Source organism: Pseudophryne corroboree, chromosome 3 (genome assembly GCF_028390025.1).
Source record: "Pseudophryne corroboree isolate aPseCor3 chromosome 3, aPseCor3.hap2, whole genome shotgun sequence".
In the NCBI taxonomy this organism is placed as follows: domain Eukaryota; kingdom Metazoa; phylum Chordata; class Amphibia; order Anura; family Myobatrachidae; genus Pseudophryne; species Pseudophryne corroboree.
The window spans coordinates 90636087-90654853 of NC_086446.1; the positions used below are offsets into that span (position 1 = coordinate 90636087).

At 49.5% G+C, this 18767-nt stretch overlaps 1 protein-coding gene across 2 annotated transcripts in view; it reads right to left on the reverse strand.

The window, feature by feature from the left end:
* Positions 1-18767, reverse strand: part of LOC135054833 (zinc finger protein OZF-like) — a 43738-nt gene that overhangs the window by 12979 nt on the left and 11992 nt on the right. For both annotated transcript variants that reach the window (XM_063958218.1, XM_063958219.1), the window contains exons 5-6: positions 9199-9296; positions 8991-9099 (exon numbers count right to left, since the gene is read on the reverse strand). In XM_063958218.1, coding sequence (XP_063814288.1) covers positions 8991-9099; positions 9199-9296 — 207 coding nt within the window. The remainder of the gene's footprint in view (positions 1-8990; positions 9100-9198; positions 9297-18767) is intronic.

Here is an 18767-nt window from a genome sequence, read left to right on the forward strand (position 1 = left end):
GGTAATGGCAATCCTGTACCACAAATCTGAGGTACTCCTGGTGAGGATAGTAAATGGGGACATGCAGGTAAGCATCCTTGATGTCCAGGGATACCATGTAATCCCCCTCGTCCAGGCTTGCAATAACCGCCCTGAGCGATTCCATCTTGAACTTGAATCTTTTTATGTATGTGTTCAAGGATTTCAAATTTAAAATGGGTCTCACCGAACCGTCCGGTTTCGGTACCACAAACAGTGTGGAATAGTAACCCCGTCCTTGTTGAAGTAGGGGCACCTTGACTATCACCTGCTGGGAATACAGCTTGTGAATTGCCTCTAGCACAGCCTCCCTGCCTGAGGGAGTTGTCGGTAAGGCAGATTTTAGGAACCGGTGGGGTGGAGACGCCTCGAATTCCAGTTTGTACCCTTGAGATACTATTTGCAGGATCCAGGGATCCACCTGTGAGCGAGCCCACTGATCGCTGAAATTTTTGAGGCGGCCCCCCACCGTACCTGGCTCCGTCTGTGGAGCCCCACCGTCATGCGGCGGACTTGGAAGAAGCGGGGGAGGACTTTTGCTCCTGGGAACCTGCTGTTTGTTGCAGCCTTTTTCCCCTACCTCTGCCTCTGGACAGAAAGGACCCGCCTTTTCCACGCCTGTTTTTCTGAGTCCGAAAGGACTGTACCTGATAAAACGGCGCCTTTTTAGGCTGTGAGGGAACATGGGGTAAAAATGCTGACTTCCCAGCAGTTGCTGTGGAAACTAGGTCCGAGAGACCATCCCCGAATAACGCCTCACCCTTATAAGGCAAAACTTCCATGTGCCTTTTTGAATCTGCATCCCCTGTCCACTGGCGAGTCCATAAGCCTCTCCTAGCAGAAATGGACAGTGCACTTATTTTAGATGCCAGCCGGCAGATCTCCCTCTGTGCATCTCTCATGTATAAGACTGAGTCTTTTATATGCTCTATGGTTAGCAGAATAGTGTCCCTGTCTAGGGTGTCAATATTTTCTGACAGGGAATCTGACCACGCAGCGGCAGCACTGCACATCCATGCTGACACAATAGCAGGTCTTAGTATAATGCCTGAGTGTGTATATACAGACTTCAGGATAGCCTCCTGCTTTCTATCAGCAGGTTCCTTGAGGGCGGCCGTCTCCGGAGACGGTAGTGCCACCTTTTTAGACAAACGTGTGAGCGCTTTATCCACCCTAGGTGGTGTCTCCCAACGTGACCTATCCTCTGGCGGGAAAGAGAACGCCATTAGTAACTTCTTAGAGATTACCAATCTTTTATCAGGGAAAGCCCACGCTTCTTCACACACTTCATTTAATTCTTCTGATGGGGGAAAGACTACGGGTAGTTTTTTCTCCCCAAACATAATACCCTTTTTAGTGGTACCTGGGTTTATATCAGAAATGTGTAACACCTCTTTCATTGCTTCAATCATGCAACAAATGGCCTTAGTGGACATTAGACTAGACTCATCGTCGTCAACACTGGTGTCAGTATCCGTGTCGACATCCGCGTCTGCCATCTGAGGTAGCGGGCGTTTTAGAGCCCCCGAAGGCCTTTGAGACACCTGGACAGGCACGAGCTGAGAAGCCGGCTGTCCCGCATTCGGCATGTCGTCAAATTTTTTGTTTAAGGAGTCGACGCGTGCACGCAATTCCTTCCATAAGTCCATCCACTCAGGTGTCTGCCCCGCAGGGGGTGACATCCCTTCTATATGCAACTGCTCCGCCTCCACCTCCACCTCATTATCCTCATCAAACATGTCGACACAGCCGTACCGACACACCGCACACACACAGGGAATGCTCTAACAGAGGACAGGACCCACAAAAGCCCTTTGGGGAGACAGAGTGAGAGTATGCCAGCACACACCAGAGCGCTATATAATGCAGGGACTAACTGAATTATTTCCCCTATAGCTGCTGTTATATATACTGCGCCTAAATTTAGTGCCCCCCCTCTCTTTTTTACCCTTTTCTGTAGTGTAGACTACAGGGGAGAGCCAGGGAGCTTCCTTCCAGCGGAGCTGTGAGGGAGAAATGGCGCCAGTGTGCTGAAGGAGATAGCTCCGCCCCTTTTTCGCGGACTATTCTCCCGCTTTTTTCTGGATTCTGGCAGGGGTAATTATCACATATATAGCCTCTGGGGCTATATATTGTGGTATTTTTGCCAGCCAAGGTGTTTTTATTGCTGCTCAGGGCGCCCCTCCCTAGCGCCCTGCACCCTCAGTGACCGGAGTGTGAAGTGTGTATGAGGAGCAATGGCGCACAGCTGCAGTGCTGTGCGCTACCTTGGTGAAGACAGATGTCTTCTGCCGCCGATTTTCCGGACCTCTTCTTACTTCTGGCTCTGTAAGGGGGACGGCGGCGCGGCTCCGGGACCGAACACCAAGGCCAGTTCCATGCGGTCGGTCCCTCTGGAGCTAATGGTGTCCAGTAGCCTAAGAAGCCCAAGCTAGCTGCAAGCAGGTAGGTTCGCTTCTTCTCCCCTTAGTCCCTCGCTGCAGTGAGCCTGTTGCCAGCAGGTCTCACTGTAAAATAAAAAACCTAAATATATACTTTCTTTCTAGAAGCTCAGGAGAGCCCCTAGTGTGCATCCAACCTCGGCCGGGCACAAAATCTAACTGAGGCTTAGAGGAGGGTCATAGTGGGAGGAGCCAGTGCACACCAGGTGACCTAAAGCTTTCTTTAATTGTGCCCAGTCTCCTGCGGAGCCGCTATTCGCCATGGTCCTTACGGAGTTCCCAGCATCCACTAGGACGTCAGAGAAATGAGTAAAATACCATCCTTGCTTGGGTCATTCTTGTCAATAAAACATGCAGGTATCCAATACATAAAAAAATAAGAATTTACTCACCGGTAATTCTATTTCTCGTAGTCCGTAGTGGATGCTGGGAACTCCGTAAGGACCATGGGGAATAGCGGGCTCCGAAGGAGGCTGGGCACTCTAGAAAGATCTTAGACTACCTGGTGTGCACTGGCTCCTCCCACTATGACCCTCCTCCAAGCCTCAGTTAGGTACTGTGCCCGGACGAGCGTACACAATAAGGAAGGATTTTGAATCCCGGGTAAGACTCATACCAGCCACACCAATCACACCGTACAACTCGTGATATGAAACACAGTTAACAGTATGAAACAATAGAGCCTCTCAACAGATGGCTCAACAATAACCCGATTTAGTTAACAATAACTATGTACAAGTATTGCAGATAAACCGCACTTGGGATGGGCGCCCAGCATCCACTACGGACTACGAGAAATAGAATTACCGGTGAGTAAATTCTTATTTTCTCTAACGTCCTAGTGGATGCTGGGAACTCCGTAAGGACCATGGGGATTATACCAAAGCTCCCAAACGGGCGGGAGAGTGCGGATGACTTTGCAGCACTGAATGAGAGAACTCCAGGTCCTCCTCAGCCAGGGTATCAAATTTGTAGAATTTTGCAAACGTGTTTGCCCCTGACCAAGTAGCTGCTCGGCAAAGTTGTAAAGCCGAGACCTCTCGGGCAGCCGCCCAAGATGAGCCCACCTTCCTTGTGGAATGGGCATTGACAGATTTTGGCTGTGGCAGGCCTGCCACAGTATGTGCAAGCTGAATTGTACTACAAATCCAACGAGCAATAGTCTGCTTAGAAGCAGGAGCACCCAGCTTGTGAGGTGCATATAGGATAAACAGCGAGTCAGATTTTCTGACTCTAGCCGTTCTGGAAACATATATTTTCAGTGCCCTGACAACGTCTAGCAACTTGGAGTCCTCCAAGTCCCTAGTAGCCTAGGCACCACAATAGGCTGGTTCAGGTGAAACGCTGACACCACCTTTGGGAGAAACTGGGGACGAGTCCTCAATTCTGCCCTATCCATATGGAAAATCAAATAAGGGCTTTTACAAGACAAAGCCGCCAACTTTGATACTCGCCTGGCAGAAGCCAAGGCCAATAACATAACCACCTTCCACGTGAGATATTTCAGATCCACGGTTTTTAGTGGTTCAAACCAATGTGATTTTAAGAAACTCAACACCACGTTGAGATCCCAAGGTGCCACAGGAGGCACAAACGGGGGCTGACTCTGCAGCACTCCTTTTATAAATGTCTGAACTTCAGGTACTGAAGCTAGTTCTTTTTGAAAGAAAATCGACAGAGCCGAGATCTGTACCTTAATGGAACCCAATTTAAGGCCCATAGTCACTCCTGCTTGCAGGAAATGCAGAAATCGACCTAGTTGAAATTCCTCTGTTGGGGCCCTTTCGGCCTCACACCATGCAACATATTTTCGCCATATGCGGTGATAATGAGTTGCTGTAACCTCTTTCCTGGCTTTAGTAAGCGTAGGAATGACTTCCTCCGGAATGCCCTTTTCCTTCAGGATCCGGCGTTCAACCACCATGCCGACAAACGCAGCCGCGGTAAGTCTTGGAACAGACAGGGCCCCTGCTGCCGCAGGTCCTGTCTGAGTGGCAGAGGCCATGGGTCCTCTGATATAAATTCTTGAAGTTCTGGGTACCAAGCTCTTCTTGGCCATCCACGAGTATCGTTCTTACTCCTCGCCTTCTTATTATTCTCATTACCTTTGGTATGAGAGGCAGAGGGGAGAACACATAAACCGACTGGTACACCCACGGTGTTACCAGAGCGTCCATAGCTATCGCCTGAGGGTCCCTTGACCCGGTGCAATATCTTTTATAGCTTTTTGTTGAGGCGGGACGCCATCATGTCCACCTGTGGTCTTTCCCAATGGTGTACAATCCTATTGGAAGACTTCTGGAGGAAGTCCCCATTCTCCCGGGTGGAGGTCGTGTCTGTTGAGAAGATCTGCTTCCCAGTTGTCCACTCCGGGAATGAACACTGCTGACAGTGCTAACACATGATTTTCCGCCTATCGGAGAATCCTTGTGGCTTCTGCCATCGCCATCCTGCTTCTTGTGCCGCCCTGTTGGTTTACATGGGCGACTGCCGTGATGTTGTCTGATTGGATCAGTACCGGCTGGTTTTGAAGCAGAGGCCTTGCCGGCCTCAGGGCACTGTAAATGGCCCTCAGGTCCAGAATATTTATGTGTAGGGAAATAACCTGACTTGACCAAAGTCCCTGGAAATTTCTTCCCTGTGTGACTGCCTCCCAGCCTCAAAGGCTGGAATCCATGGTCACTAGGACCTAGTCCTGTATGCCGAACCTGCGGCCCTCTTGAAGATGGGCACTCTGCAGCCACCACAGTAGAGATACCCTGGTCCTTGGAGACAGGGTTATCAGCCTATGCATCGGAAGATGCGATCCGGACCACTTGTCCAACAGGTCCCTCTGAAAAGTTCTTGTATGGAACCTGCCTAATGGGATTGCTTCGTAGGAAGCTACCATTTTTCCCAGGACTCGCGTGCAATGATGCACCGCTACCTATTTTGGCTTCAGGAGGTCTCTGGCTAGAGATGACAACTCCTTGGCTTTCTCCTCCGGGAGAAACACTATTTCTGGTTTATGTCCAGAACCATCCCCAGGAACAGTAGACGTGTCATAGGAACCAGCTGTGACTTTGGACTGTTTAGAATCCAACCATGCTGTTGTAGCACTTTCCAAAATAGTGCTACCCCGACTACCAACTGCTCCTTGGACCTCGCCCTTATAACGAGATTGTCCAAGTACGGGATAATTACAACTCCCTTTTTTTGAAGGAGTATCAACATTTCGGCCATTACCTTGATAAAACACCCTCGGTGCCATGTACAGTCCAAACGGCAGTGTCTGGACTTGGTAATGGTAATCCTGTACCACAAATCTGAGGTACTCCTGGCGAGGATGGTAAATGGGGACATGCAGGTAAGCATCCTTGATGTCCCAGGATACCATGTAATTCCCCTCGTCCAGGCTTGGAATAACCGCCCTGAGCGATTCCATCTTGAACTTGAATTTTTGTGTTCAAGGATTTTAAATATAAAATGGGTCACACCGAACCATGCGGTTTCGGTACCCCAACCCGTGTGGAATAGTAACCCCGTCCTTGTTGAAGTAGGGGCACCTTGAGTATTACCTGCTGGGAATACCGCTTATTAATTGCCTCTAGCACAGCCTCCCTGCCTGAGGGAGTTGTCAGCAAGGCATATTTTAGGAAACGGCTGGGGGGAGACATCTCGAATTCCAGCTTGTACCCCTGAAATACTACTTGAAAGAAACAGGGATCCACCTGTGAGCGAGCCCACTAATTGCTGAAATTTTTGAGACGGCCCCCCACCGTACCTGGCTACACCTGTGGAGCACCCGCGTCATGGTGTGGCCTCACAGGAGGCGGGGGAAGAATCTTGATTCTGGGAACAGGCTGACTGGTGCAGCTTTTTTCCCTCTACCCTTGTCTCTGTACAGAAAGGAAGCGCCATTTGACCCGCTTGCTTTTCTGAAGCCGAAAGGACTGTACCTTTGTCTGTGAGGAAACCTGAGGTAAAATTATTTCTTCCCAGCAGTTGCTGTGGATACGAGGTCCCAGAGACCATCCCCAAATAATTCCTCACCCTTATAAGGCTCTCTATGCGCTTTTTAAGTCAGCATCACCTGTCCAGTGACAGGTCTCTAATACCCTCCTGACAGAATGGACATTACATTTATTTTGGATGCCAGCCGGCAAAATATCCCTCTGTGCATCCCCCATATATAAGACGACGTCTTTAATATGTTTTTATGTTTGCCAACTAGTATCCCTGTTTGACAGGGTCACCGACCACGCTGCAGCAGCACTATCTGCAGGTCTCAGTCTAGTACCTGAGTGTGTAAATACAGACTTCAGGATAGCCTCCTGTTTTTTATCAACAGGTACCTATTAAAGTGGCCGTATCCTAAGACGGCAGTGCCACCTTTTTTGACAAACGTGTGAGCGCCTTATCCACCCTAGGGGATATCTCCCAGCGTAACTTATCCACCTGGCAGGAAAGGGTACGCCATCAGTAACTTTTTATAAATTACCAGTTTCTTATCGGGGGAACCCACGCTTTCACACACTTCATTTATTCATCTGATGGGGGAACAAAACACTGCCTGTTTTTTCTCCCCAAACCTAAAACCCATTTTTAGAGGTGCTTGGGTTAAAGTCAGAAATGTATAACACATTTTTTATTGCCGGGATCACGTCACGGATGTTCCTAGTGGATTGTGTATATGTCTCCACCTTGTCGACACTGGAGTCAGACTCCGTGTCGACATCTGTGTCCGCCATCTGAGAGAGCGGGCGTTTTTGAGCCCCTGATGGCCTTTGAGACGCCTGGGCAGGCGCGGGCTGCGAAGCCGGCTGTCCCACAGCTGTTACGTCATCCACCCTTTTATGTAAGGAGTTGACACTGTCGGTTAATACCTTTCACCTATCCATCCACTCTGGTGTCGGCCCCACAGGGGGCGACATCACATATATCGGCCTCTGTTCTGTCACCATATAAGCCTCCTCATTCAACATGTCGACACAGCCGTACCGACACACCGCAGACACACAGGGAATGCTCTAAACGAGGACAGGACCCACAAAAGCCCTTTGGGGGGACAGAGTAAGAGTATGCCAGCACACACCAGAGCGCTATATATATACAGGGACTAACTGAGTTATGTCCCTAATAGCTTTTATATAATATACTGTATACAGTGCCAATTTTAATGCCCCCCCTCTCTTTTCCCTCTTATTGTACTGTAGAATTGCAGGGAAGAGCCAGGGAGCTTCCCTCCAGCCGAGCTGTGAGGGAAAAATGGCGCCAGTGTGCTGAGGAGATAGGCTCCGCCCCTTTTTCGCGGCCTATTCTCCCGTTTTTTATGGAATTCTGGCAGGGGTATTCACCTCATATATAGCCCCTGGGGCCATATATTGAGGTATTTTAGCCAGCCAAGGTGTTTTTATTGCTGCCTCAGGGCGCCCCCCCCAACGCCCTGCACCCTCAGTGACCGGAGTATGAAGTGTGTGAGAGGAGCAATGGCGCACAGCTGCAGTGCTGTGCGCTACCTTGGTGAAGACAGAGTCTTCATGCCGCCGATTTTCCGGACCATCTTCTTGCTTCTGGCTCTGTAAGGGGGACGGCGGCGCGGCTCCGGGACCGAACATCAAGGCTGGGCCTGCGGTCGATCCCTCTGGAACTAATGGTGTCCAGTAGCCTAAGAAGCCCAATCCGGCTGCAAGCAGGCGAGTTCGCTTCTTCTCCCCTTAGTCCCTCGCTGCAGTGAGCCTGTTGCCAGCAGGTCTCACTGAAAATAACAAATTCTAAGACTATAACTTTCTAAGAGCTCAGGAGAGCCCCTAGTGTGCATCCAACCTCGGCCGGGCACGAAATCTAACTGAGGCTTGGAGGAGGGTCATAGTGGGAGGAGCCAGTGCACACCAGGTAGTCTAAGATCTTTCTAGAGTGCCCAGCCTCCTTCGGAGCCCGCTATTCCCCATGGTCCTTACGGAGTTCCCAGCATCCACTAGGACGTTAGAGAAATAAGTGATATTGTAACAACAGACTCAATATAACTCAAATGGGGATATGGAGAATAAAAGTCTCTAATTTTCAGGGTACGCTCCAAACCCAAGAGTCTGTGGCTCGAAATGCGTCAATCACTGGACTACTCTGCTCACAGACCTCAAGCAGGAATAATCCCTACCGGCATTACTGCACTTTGAAGAACCTAAGCAAGGTGGATCTGGAACCTCCCAACTTTTACACGTCTACATTCGGAATGTCAACTTTTTATACCACCTCTGGCCACAGCATGTGCACTGCTGAGACCCAGGATGTAGCAAGCTAACTTAGCATCTGGTCTTAGCCCAGGAAGGTGGAAGACTGTGCAGGGCAGCAATGACCGGACATGCCTCCCAACTGCCCAGCAATCAGGACATTTCAGTCCCAGTCATGACAGAGAACAGGAGTGTAATAGGCTCCCGACTCCACCACTGGGACCATACAGTTACTTGTAATAACAGAGGAGGGTGCAGACTGTTGTAGTGACTAAAAAAAGTAGAATGTGTGACTCTTCTATATCTAGTGGTTATTGCTCACCTGTGCTGATATCTACAGGTATTTCCTCCTCCTTAATGTTGACATATAAGTCGGCTTCATCCTTCCGCGTTGGTACAACAATCACTTTTACATCCCCCAAAGTTTCAGCCTAAACGATAAATGGGAAAAGAACATAAATACTTCCCTGTTTGCCCTGTATAATACTACAGTATGATACGCAGGGATGGATAATCCTATCTACATGTACCTGGCAATTCTCTAAGGTACTCTGATCTTCCTCTGCAGAATCCAGGGAATAACGAGGACTGGGACCGCTCTCCGGTGTATTCCTGTTAGAGGATCCAACTGCAGGAAACACATAGTGACTGGATGAATAAAGGACCAGAGAAATGTGTAGATTATTATACACTAAGGGCCCGATTCAGTAAGGATTGCAAAAATAGGATTTTAATTACCTACCGGTAAATCCTTTTCTCGTAGTTCGTAGAGGATGCTGGGGTCCATATTAGTACCATGGGGTACAGATGGGTCCACCAGGAGCCATTAGCACTTTAAGAGTTAAACAGTGTGGTCTGGCTCCTCCCTCTATGCCCCTCCTACCAGACTCAGTCTAGAAACTGTGCCTGAGGAGACGACATACTTCGAGAGAAGGAAATAATAAGAATTTACTTACCGATAATTCTATTTCTCGGAGTCCGTAGTGGATGCTGGGGTTCCTGAAAGGACCATGGGGAATAGCGGCTCCGCAGGAGACAGGGCACAAAAAAGTAAAGCTTTACTAGGTCAGGTGGTGTGCACTGGCTCCTCCCCCTATGACCCTCCTCCAGACTCCAGTTAGGTACTGTGCCCGGACGAGCATACACAATAAGGGAGGCATTTTGAATCCCGGGTAAGACTCATACCAGCCACACCAATCACACCGTACAACTTGTGATCTAAACCCAGTTAACAGTATGACAACAGAAAGGGCCTCTTAAAGATGGCTCCTTAACAATAACCCGAATTAGTTAACAATAACTATGTACAAGTATTGCAGATAATCCGCACTTGGGATGGGCGCCCAGCATCCACTACGGACTCCGAGAAATAGAATTATCGGTAAGTAAATTCTTATTTTCTCTATCGTCCTAAGTGGATGCTGGGGTTCCTGAAAGGACCATGGGGATTATACCAAAGCTCCCAAACGGGCGGGAGAGTGCGGATGACTCTGCAGCACCGAATGAGAGAACTCCAGGTCCTCCTTTTCCAGGGTATCAAATTTGTAAAATTTTACAAACGTGTTCTCCCCCGACCACGTAGCTGCTCGGCAGAGTTGTAATGCCGAGACCCCTCGGGCAGCCGCCCAAGATGAGCCCACCTTCCTTGTGGAGTGGGCTTTTACAGTTTTAGGCTGTGGCAGGCCTGCCACAGAATGTGCAAGTTGAATTGTGTTACAAATCCAACGAGCAATCGACTGCTTAGAAGCAGGTGCGCCCAACTTGTTGGGTGCATACAATATAAACAGCGAGTCAGATTTTCTGACTCCAGCCGTCCTTGCAATGTATATTTTTAAGGCTCTGACAACGTCCAACAACTTGGAGTCCTCCAAGTCGCTAGTGGCCGCAGGCACCACAATAGGTTGGTTCAGATGAAATGCTGATACCACTTTAGGGAGAAAATGCGGACGAGTCCGCAGTTCTGCCCTATCCGAATGGAAGATTAGATAAGGACTTTTATAAGATAAAGCCGCCAATTCAGATACTCTCCTGGCAGAGGCCAGGGCTAGTAACATAGTCACTTTCAATGTGAGATATTTCAAATCCACCTTTTTCAATGGTTCAAACCAATGGGATTTGAGGAAATCTAAAACTACATTTAGATCCCACGGTGCCACCGGAGGCACCACAGGAGGCTGTATATGCAGTACTCCCTTGACAAAAGTCTGGACCTCAGGGACAGAGGCCAATTCTTTTTGGAAGAATATTGACAGGGCCGAAATTTGAACCTTAATGGATCCCAATTTGAGACCCATAGATAATCCTGATTGCAGGAAATGTAGGAAACGACCCAGTTGGAATTCCTCCGTCGGAACCCTCCGATCCTCGCACCACGCTACATATTTTCGCCAAATGCGGTGATAATGTTTCACGGTGACTTCCTTCCGTGCCTTAATCAAGGTAGGAATGACTTCTTCTGGAATGCCTTTCCCTTTTAGGATCTGGCGTTCAACCGCCATGCCGTCAAACGCAGCCGCGGTAAGTCTTGAAAAAGACAGGGACCCTGCTGTAGCAGGTCCCTTCTCAGAGGTAGAGGCCACGGTTCGTCCGTGAGCATCTCTTGAAGTTCCGGATACCAAGTCCTTCTCGGCCAATCCGGAACCACTAGTATTGTTCTTACTCTTCTTTGCCGTATGATCTTCAATACCTTTGGTATGAGCGGCAGAGGAGGAAACACATACACTGACTGGTACACCCAAGGAGTTACCAGTGCGTCCACAGCTATTGCCTGTGGATCTCTTGACCTGGCGCAATATTTGTCCAGTTTCTTGTTGAGGCGAGACGCCATCATGTCTACAATTGGTCTTTCCCAACGGTCTATTAACATGTTGAAGACTTCTGGATGTAGACCCCACTCTCCCGGATGAAGATCGTGTCTGCTGAGGAAGTCTGCTTCCCAGTTGTCCACGCCCGGGATGAACACTGCTGACAGTGCTATCACGTGATTCTCCGCCCAGCGAAGAATCTTGGCAGCTTCTGCCATTGCACTCCTGCTTCTTGTGCCGCCCTGCCTGTTTACATGGGCGACCGCCGTGATGTTGTCCGACTGAATCAACACCGGCTTTCCTTGCAGGAGAAGTTCCGCCTGGCTTAGAGCATTGTAGATTGCTCTTAGTTCCAGAATGTTTATGTGAAGAGACTTTTCCAGACTCGTCCATACTCCCTGGAAGTTTCTTCCTTGTGTGACTGCTCCCCAGCCTCTCAGGCTGGCGTCCGTGGTCACCAGGATCCAATCCTGAATGCCGAATCTGCGGCCTTCTAATAGGTGAGCCTTCTGCAACCACCACAGAAGTGACACCCTTGTCTTTGGTGACAGGGTTATTCGCAGGTGCATCTGCAGATGCGACCCTGACCATTTGTCCAACAGATCCCTTTGGAATATTCTTGCATGGAATCTGCCGAATGGAATTGCTTCGTAAGAAGCCACCATTTTTCCCAGGACTCTTGTGCATTGATGTACTGACACTTTTCCTGGTTTTAGGAGGTTCCTGACCAGATCGGATAACTCCTTGGCTTTTTCCTCTGGAAGGAAAACCTTTTTCTGAACCGTGTCCAGAATCATTCCTAGGAACAGCAGACGAGTTGTCGGGATTAAATGGGATTTTGGAATATTCAGAATCCACCCGTGTTGTCTTAGCACCTCTTGAGATAGTGCTAAAGCTGTCTCCAGCTGTTCTCTGGACCTTGCCCTTATTAGGAGATCGTCCAAGTATGGGATAACTAATACGCCTTTTCTTCGAAGAAGAATCATCATCTCGGCCATTACCTTGGTAAAGACCCGAGGCGCCGTGGACAATCCGAACGGCAGCGTCTGAAACTGATAGTGACAGTTTTGAACAATGAACCTGAGGTACCCCTGGTGTGCGGGGTAAATCGGAACGTGTAGATACGCATCCTTGATGTCCAAGGATACCATAAAGTCCCCTTCTTCCAGGTTCGCTATCACTGCTCTGAGTGACTCCATCTTGAACTTGAACTTTTTTATGTAGAGGTTCAAGGACTTCAGATTTAGAATAGGCCTTACCGAGCCATCCGGCTTCGGTACCACAAATAGAGTGGAATAATACCCCTTTCCTTGTTGTAATAGGGGTACTTTGACTATCACCTGCTGAGCGTACAGCTTGTGAATGGCTTCCAACACCCTCTCCCTTTCGGAAGAGACGGTTGGTAAGGCAGACTTCAGGAAACGATGAGGAGGATCCGTCTCTAATTCCAACCTGTACCCCTGAGATATTATCTGCAGGATCCAGGGGTCTACCTGCGAGTGAGCCCACTGCGCGCTGTAATTTTTGAGACGGCCCCCCACTGTCCCCGAGTCCGCTTGAGAGGCCCCAGCGTCATGCTGAGGTTTTTGCAGGAGCCGGGGAGGGCTTCTGTTCCTGGGAAGGAGCTGCCTGTTGGTGTCTCTTCCCTCTTCCTCTGCCTCGTGGCAGGTACGACAAGCCCTTTGCTCTCTTATTTTTGTAGGAGCGAAAAGGCTGCGGTTGAAAGGTCGGTGCCTTTCTCTGTTGGGGAGTGACTTGAGGTAAAAAAGTGGATTTCCCGGCAGTAGCCGTGGCCACCAAGTCTGATAGACCAACTCCAAATAACTCCTCCCCTTTATACGGCAAAACCTCCATGTGACGTTTTGAATCCGCATCGCCTGTCCACTGTCGTGTCCATAAGGCTCTTCTGGCTGAAATGGACATAGCACTCACCCGAGATGCCAGTGTGCAAATATCCCTCTGTGCATCACGCATATAGATAAATGCATCCTTTATTTGTTCTAACGACAGTAAAACATTGTCCCTATCTAGGGTATCAATATTTTCAATCAGGGATTCTGACCAAACTACTCCAGCACTGCACATCCAGGCAGTTGCTATAGCTGGTCGTAGTATAACACCTGCATGTGTGTATATATTCTTTTGAATAACTTCCATCTTTCTATCTGATGGATCCTTAAGTGCGGCCGTCTCAGGAGAGGGTAACGCCACTTGTTTGGATAAGCGTGTGAGCGCCTTGTCCACCTTAGGGGGTGTTTCCCAGCGCGCCCTAACCTCTGGCGGGAAAGGGTATAATGCCAATAACTTTTTTGAAATTATCAACTTTTTATCAGGAGCAACCCACGCTTCATCACACACGTCATTTAATTCTTCTGATTCAGGAAAAACTGTTTGTAGTTTTTTCACACCATACATAATACCCTGTTTTACGGTATCTGTAGTATCAGCTAAATGTAACGTCTCCTTCATTGCCAAAATCATATAACGTGTGGCCCTACTGGAAAATACGTTTGAATTTCTACCGTCGTCACTGGAATCAGTGCCCGTGTCTGGGTCTGTGTCGACCGACTGAGGCAAAGGGCGTTTTACAGCCCCTGACGGTGTTTGAGGCGCCTGGACAGGCATTAATTGATTGTCCGGCCGCCTCATGTCCTCAACTGACTGTTTAAGGGAAGATAAACCATCACGTAATTCCACAAATAAAGGCATCCATTCTGGTGTCGACCCCCTGGGGGGTGACATCTGCATATTTGGCAATTGCTCCGCCTCCACACCAATATCGTCCTCATACATGTCGACACCACGTACCGACACACACCGCAAACTCACAGGGAATGCTCTAATGAAGACAGGACCCACTAGCCCTTTTGGGGAGACAGAGGGAGAGTCTGCCAGCACACACCACAAAGCGCTATATATACAAGGGATATCCTTATATTAAGTGCTCCCTTATAGCTGCTTTAATATATATATATATAGCCATTAATGTGCCCCCCCTCTCTGTTTTACCCTGTTTCTGTAGTGCAGTGCAGGGGAGAGACCTGGGAGCCGTTCTGACCAGCGGAGCTGTGACAGAAAATGGCGCCGTGTGCTGAGGAGATAGGCCCCGCCCCTTTTTCGGCGGGTTCTTCTCCCGCTATTTTTCCAGTCAGGCAGGGGTTAAATATCTCCATATAGCCCCTATGGGCTATATGTGAGGTATTTTTAGCCTTGTATAAGGTTTATATTTGCCTCTCAGAGCGCCCCCCCCCAGCGCTCTGCACCCTCAGTGACTGCCCAGTGAAGTGTGCTGAGAGGAAAATGGCGCACAGCTGCAGTGCTGTGCGCTACCTTATGAAGACTGAGGAGTCTTCAGCCGCCGGTTTCCGGACCTCTTCACGCTTCAGCATCTGCAAGGGGGTCGGCGGCGCGGCTCCGGGACCGGACTCCACGGCTGGGCCTGTGTTCGATCCCTCTGGAGCTAATGGTGTCCAGTAGCCAAGCAGCAAATCCACTCTGCATGCAGGTGAGTTTACTACTTTCCCCCTAAGTCCCACGTTGCAGTGATCCTGTTGCCAGCAGGACTCACTGTAAAGAAAAAAACCTAAACTAAACTTTCTCTAAGCAGCTCTTTAGGAGAGCCACCTAGATTGCACCCTTCTCGTTCGGGCACAAAATCTAACTGGAGTCTGGAGGAGGGTCATAGGGGGAGGAGCCAGTGCACACCACCTGACCTAGTAAAGCTTTACTTTTTTGTGCCCTGTCTCCTGCGGAGCCGCTATTCCCCATGGTCCTTTCAGGAACCCCAGCATCCACTTAGGACGATAGAGAAACACAGATAGTGGGGAGATTCATACCAGCTCACACAACAGGCAAATCCGGCCAACATGACGGAAAACTCAGCAACAGCTGAAACAGTAAAGAACGCAGAACTTACCTAGGAAACAGGCCCTACTGAACTAATTAATCACTGCAGGAAAACGAAGCGCTGGGCGGGCGCCCAGCATCTTCTACGGACTACGAGAAAAGGATTTACCGGTAAGTAATTAAAATCCTATTTTCTCTTACGTCCTAGAGGATGCTGGGGTCCATATTAGTGTCATGGGGATGTACCAAAGCTCCCAGAACGGGAGGGAGAGCGCAGAGGCTCCTGCAAAACTGCTTGACCAAACTTGAGGTCATCAGAGGCCAAAGTATCGAACTTTTAAAACTTAGCAAACGTGTTCGACCCAGACCAAGTAGCTGCTCGGCAAAGCTGTATAGCCGAGACACCCCGGGCAGCCACCCAGGAAGAGCCCACCTTACGAATAAAGTGGCCCTTAACAGATTTTGGACACGGCAATCCTACTATAGAATATGCATGCTGGATGGTGAACCTGATCCAGCGTGAAATCGACTGATTAGAAGCATGACACCCAATTTTCTTTGGATCATAGAGGACAAAGAGTCAGATTTTCTATAACGAGCCGTCCTCTTCATATAAATCTTCATAGCCCTCACAACATCGAAGGCCTTTGAAGCAATTGAGGAGTCAGTAGCCACTGGCACCACAATAGGTTGGTTGATATGAAAAGCTGACACAACCTTAGGAAGGAACTTCGGGCGAATCCTGAGTTCCGCCCTATCTTCATGGAAGACCAGATAGGGACTTTTACAGGACAAAGCCCCCAATTCCGACACGCGTCGAGCAGAAGCTAAGGCCTCCTGTAGAGGCTCAAACCAATCCGATTGCAGGAACTGTAATACCACATCAAGATCCCAGGGTGCCGTTGGCACCACAAAGGGAGACTGGATGTGCAGAACCCCTTGGCCAGTCCGGAGCAATGAGGATTGCCAGAACCTTTGTTCTTTCTATAAGTTGTAGAACTTTTGGAATTAGAGGAAGTGGAGGGAACACATACACTGAAGTGAACACCCACGGTGCTACTAGTGCATCCACCGCCACTGCCTGTGGGTCTCTCGACCTCGAACAGTACCCACGCAGCTTCTTGTTGAGGCGGGAGGCCATCATGTCTATGTGAGGAACTCCCCACCAACCGCTTACCTCCTTGAACACCTCCGGGTGGAGGCCCCACTCTCCTGGATGGAGATCGTGTCTGCTGAGGAAGTCCGCTTCACAGTTGTCTACTCCCGGAATGAAGATTGCCGACATCGCCACCGCGTGCCTTTCTGCCCAGAGGAGGATTCTTGTCACCTCTAACATTGCAGCCCTGCTCTTCGTTCCGCCTTATTGGTTTATGTAGGCCACTGTGGTCACGTTGTCCGACTGCACCTGAACAGCCCGATCCTGCAGAAGGTGTGCTGCTTGAAGAAGGCCGTTGTATACGGCTCTTAGCTCCAGGATGTTTATCAGGAGAAGGGATTCTTGACTTGCTCACCTGAGCGACTGCTCCCCAACCTCTTAGACTTGCATCCGTGGTTAGAAGGATCCAGTCCTGAACTCCGAATCTTCGGACCTCCAGAAGGTGTGGTAGTTGTAGCCACCAGAGGAGTGAAATCCTGGCTTTTGGCGACAGACATATCCTCTGGTGCATATGTAGGTGTGATCCCGACCAATGGTCCAAGCGATCCAGCTGAAAGGATCGAGCATGAAACCTTCCGTACTGCAGAGCCTCGTAGGAGGCAACCAACTTCCCCAGAAGGCGGATGCACTGATGAACAGATACCCGGGCAGGATTCAAGACATCCCGGACCACTGTTTGAATCACCAACGCTTTCTCCACCGGTAGAAACACCCTCTGCACCTCCGTGTCGAGGATCATCCCCAGGAAAGACAGCCTCCTTGTCGGCTCCAGATGAGACTTTGGAAGGTTCAGGATCCAACCGTGCTCCTTGAGCAGATGTGTCGTGAGAGCAATGGATCTTAACAACTTCTCTCTGGTCGATGCCTTGATCAGCAGATCATCCAGATACGGAATTATGTTCACCCCCTGCTTGCGGAGGAGAACCATCATGTCTGCCATCACCCTGGTGAAGACCCTCGGTGCCATAGAGAGACACTGTTTCAGGCAGTGCCTGAAACTGATAGTGATCGTCTAACAGTGCAAACCTGTTAGACTGATGCGGTGACCAAATGGGAATGTGGAGGTAAGCATCCTTGATGTCCAGGGACACCTGGAACTCCGCCTCCGTCAGTCCTGAGATAACTGCTCTCAGAGACTCCATCTTGAATTTGAAGTCCCTGAGATAAGGGTTCAAAGATTTCAAATTCAGAATTGGTATTACCAAACCATCCGGCTTCGGTACCACAAAAAGGTTAGAATAGTAACCTTTGCTCAACTTATGAGGCGGAACTGGAACAATGACCTCGGACACTACCAATTTTCGGATAGCGTCCAGAAGAATCGCTCTGTCTGCCAGCAAAGCTGGCAAGCCTGATTTGAAGAAATGGTGAGGTGGGAGAGTTTGAAACTCCAGCCTGTACCCCCTGGACACTAAATCTTGTATCCAAGGCTCCAGGCCAGACGATACCCAGACGTGGCTGAAATGCCAGAGTCTTGCTCCAATCTGACCTACCTACGGGCTGTGCAGTCCACCGTCATGCTGAGGACTTCAAGGCACCAGAAGCAGGCTTCTGGTCCTGGGAACCTGCGGGAGCCGGCTTTTTGGCTTTGGCACGACCACCTCTAAAGAAGGTGTGATAAGGCTTGTTCTTTCTAGGCCTCGTGGGCCGAAAGGACTGTGACGTGGTGGGAGTAAAAGGCTTCTTCATAGCCGGTGTTGCTGAGGGGAGAAAAGGAGACTTACCCGCGGTAGCCTTGGCAATCCACGCATCCAGTGCTTTCCCAAACAGAGCCTGACCTGTATAGGGTAGGCTCTCCACTGTCACGTCTGAGGATTCTTGTGGATTTGGATTTGGGGAAGACGATTCTGGTGCACTTGGATCTCTGAATAACAAACGAGTGGGACGGATGAAGGTCTTGCGCATTTATTACTTGGAGTAGTTTAACAGAGTTCGCCAAAGACAGTTGAATAGAGATACTACTGTAGGTTAGCGGATAACTGAGGATACCGGAACCGTGACCCAGTACTTTAAGGAGGAATTCTGAAGGTTGGTTACTGAGGCATCCAGAACAGGTAGCTGGGTAGGACACGGGAACAGAGTCGGCAGTCTGCGTAAGGCTATATCAGGAGGCTTGGGTAGTTTGCTGTAACAAGAACCTGACACTGGAGATGCTGCGGGAGCACAGAGAACTAGCTTCACAGATACTGTGAAAGACATTGCACTGGCAAATTCCCTCCTCCAGGCCTTCCTGACTTCTAGCAGCTGCTCAGAGCTAATTGGCCATAGGGAAGTGATAAATTGGTGAAGTGTG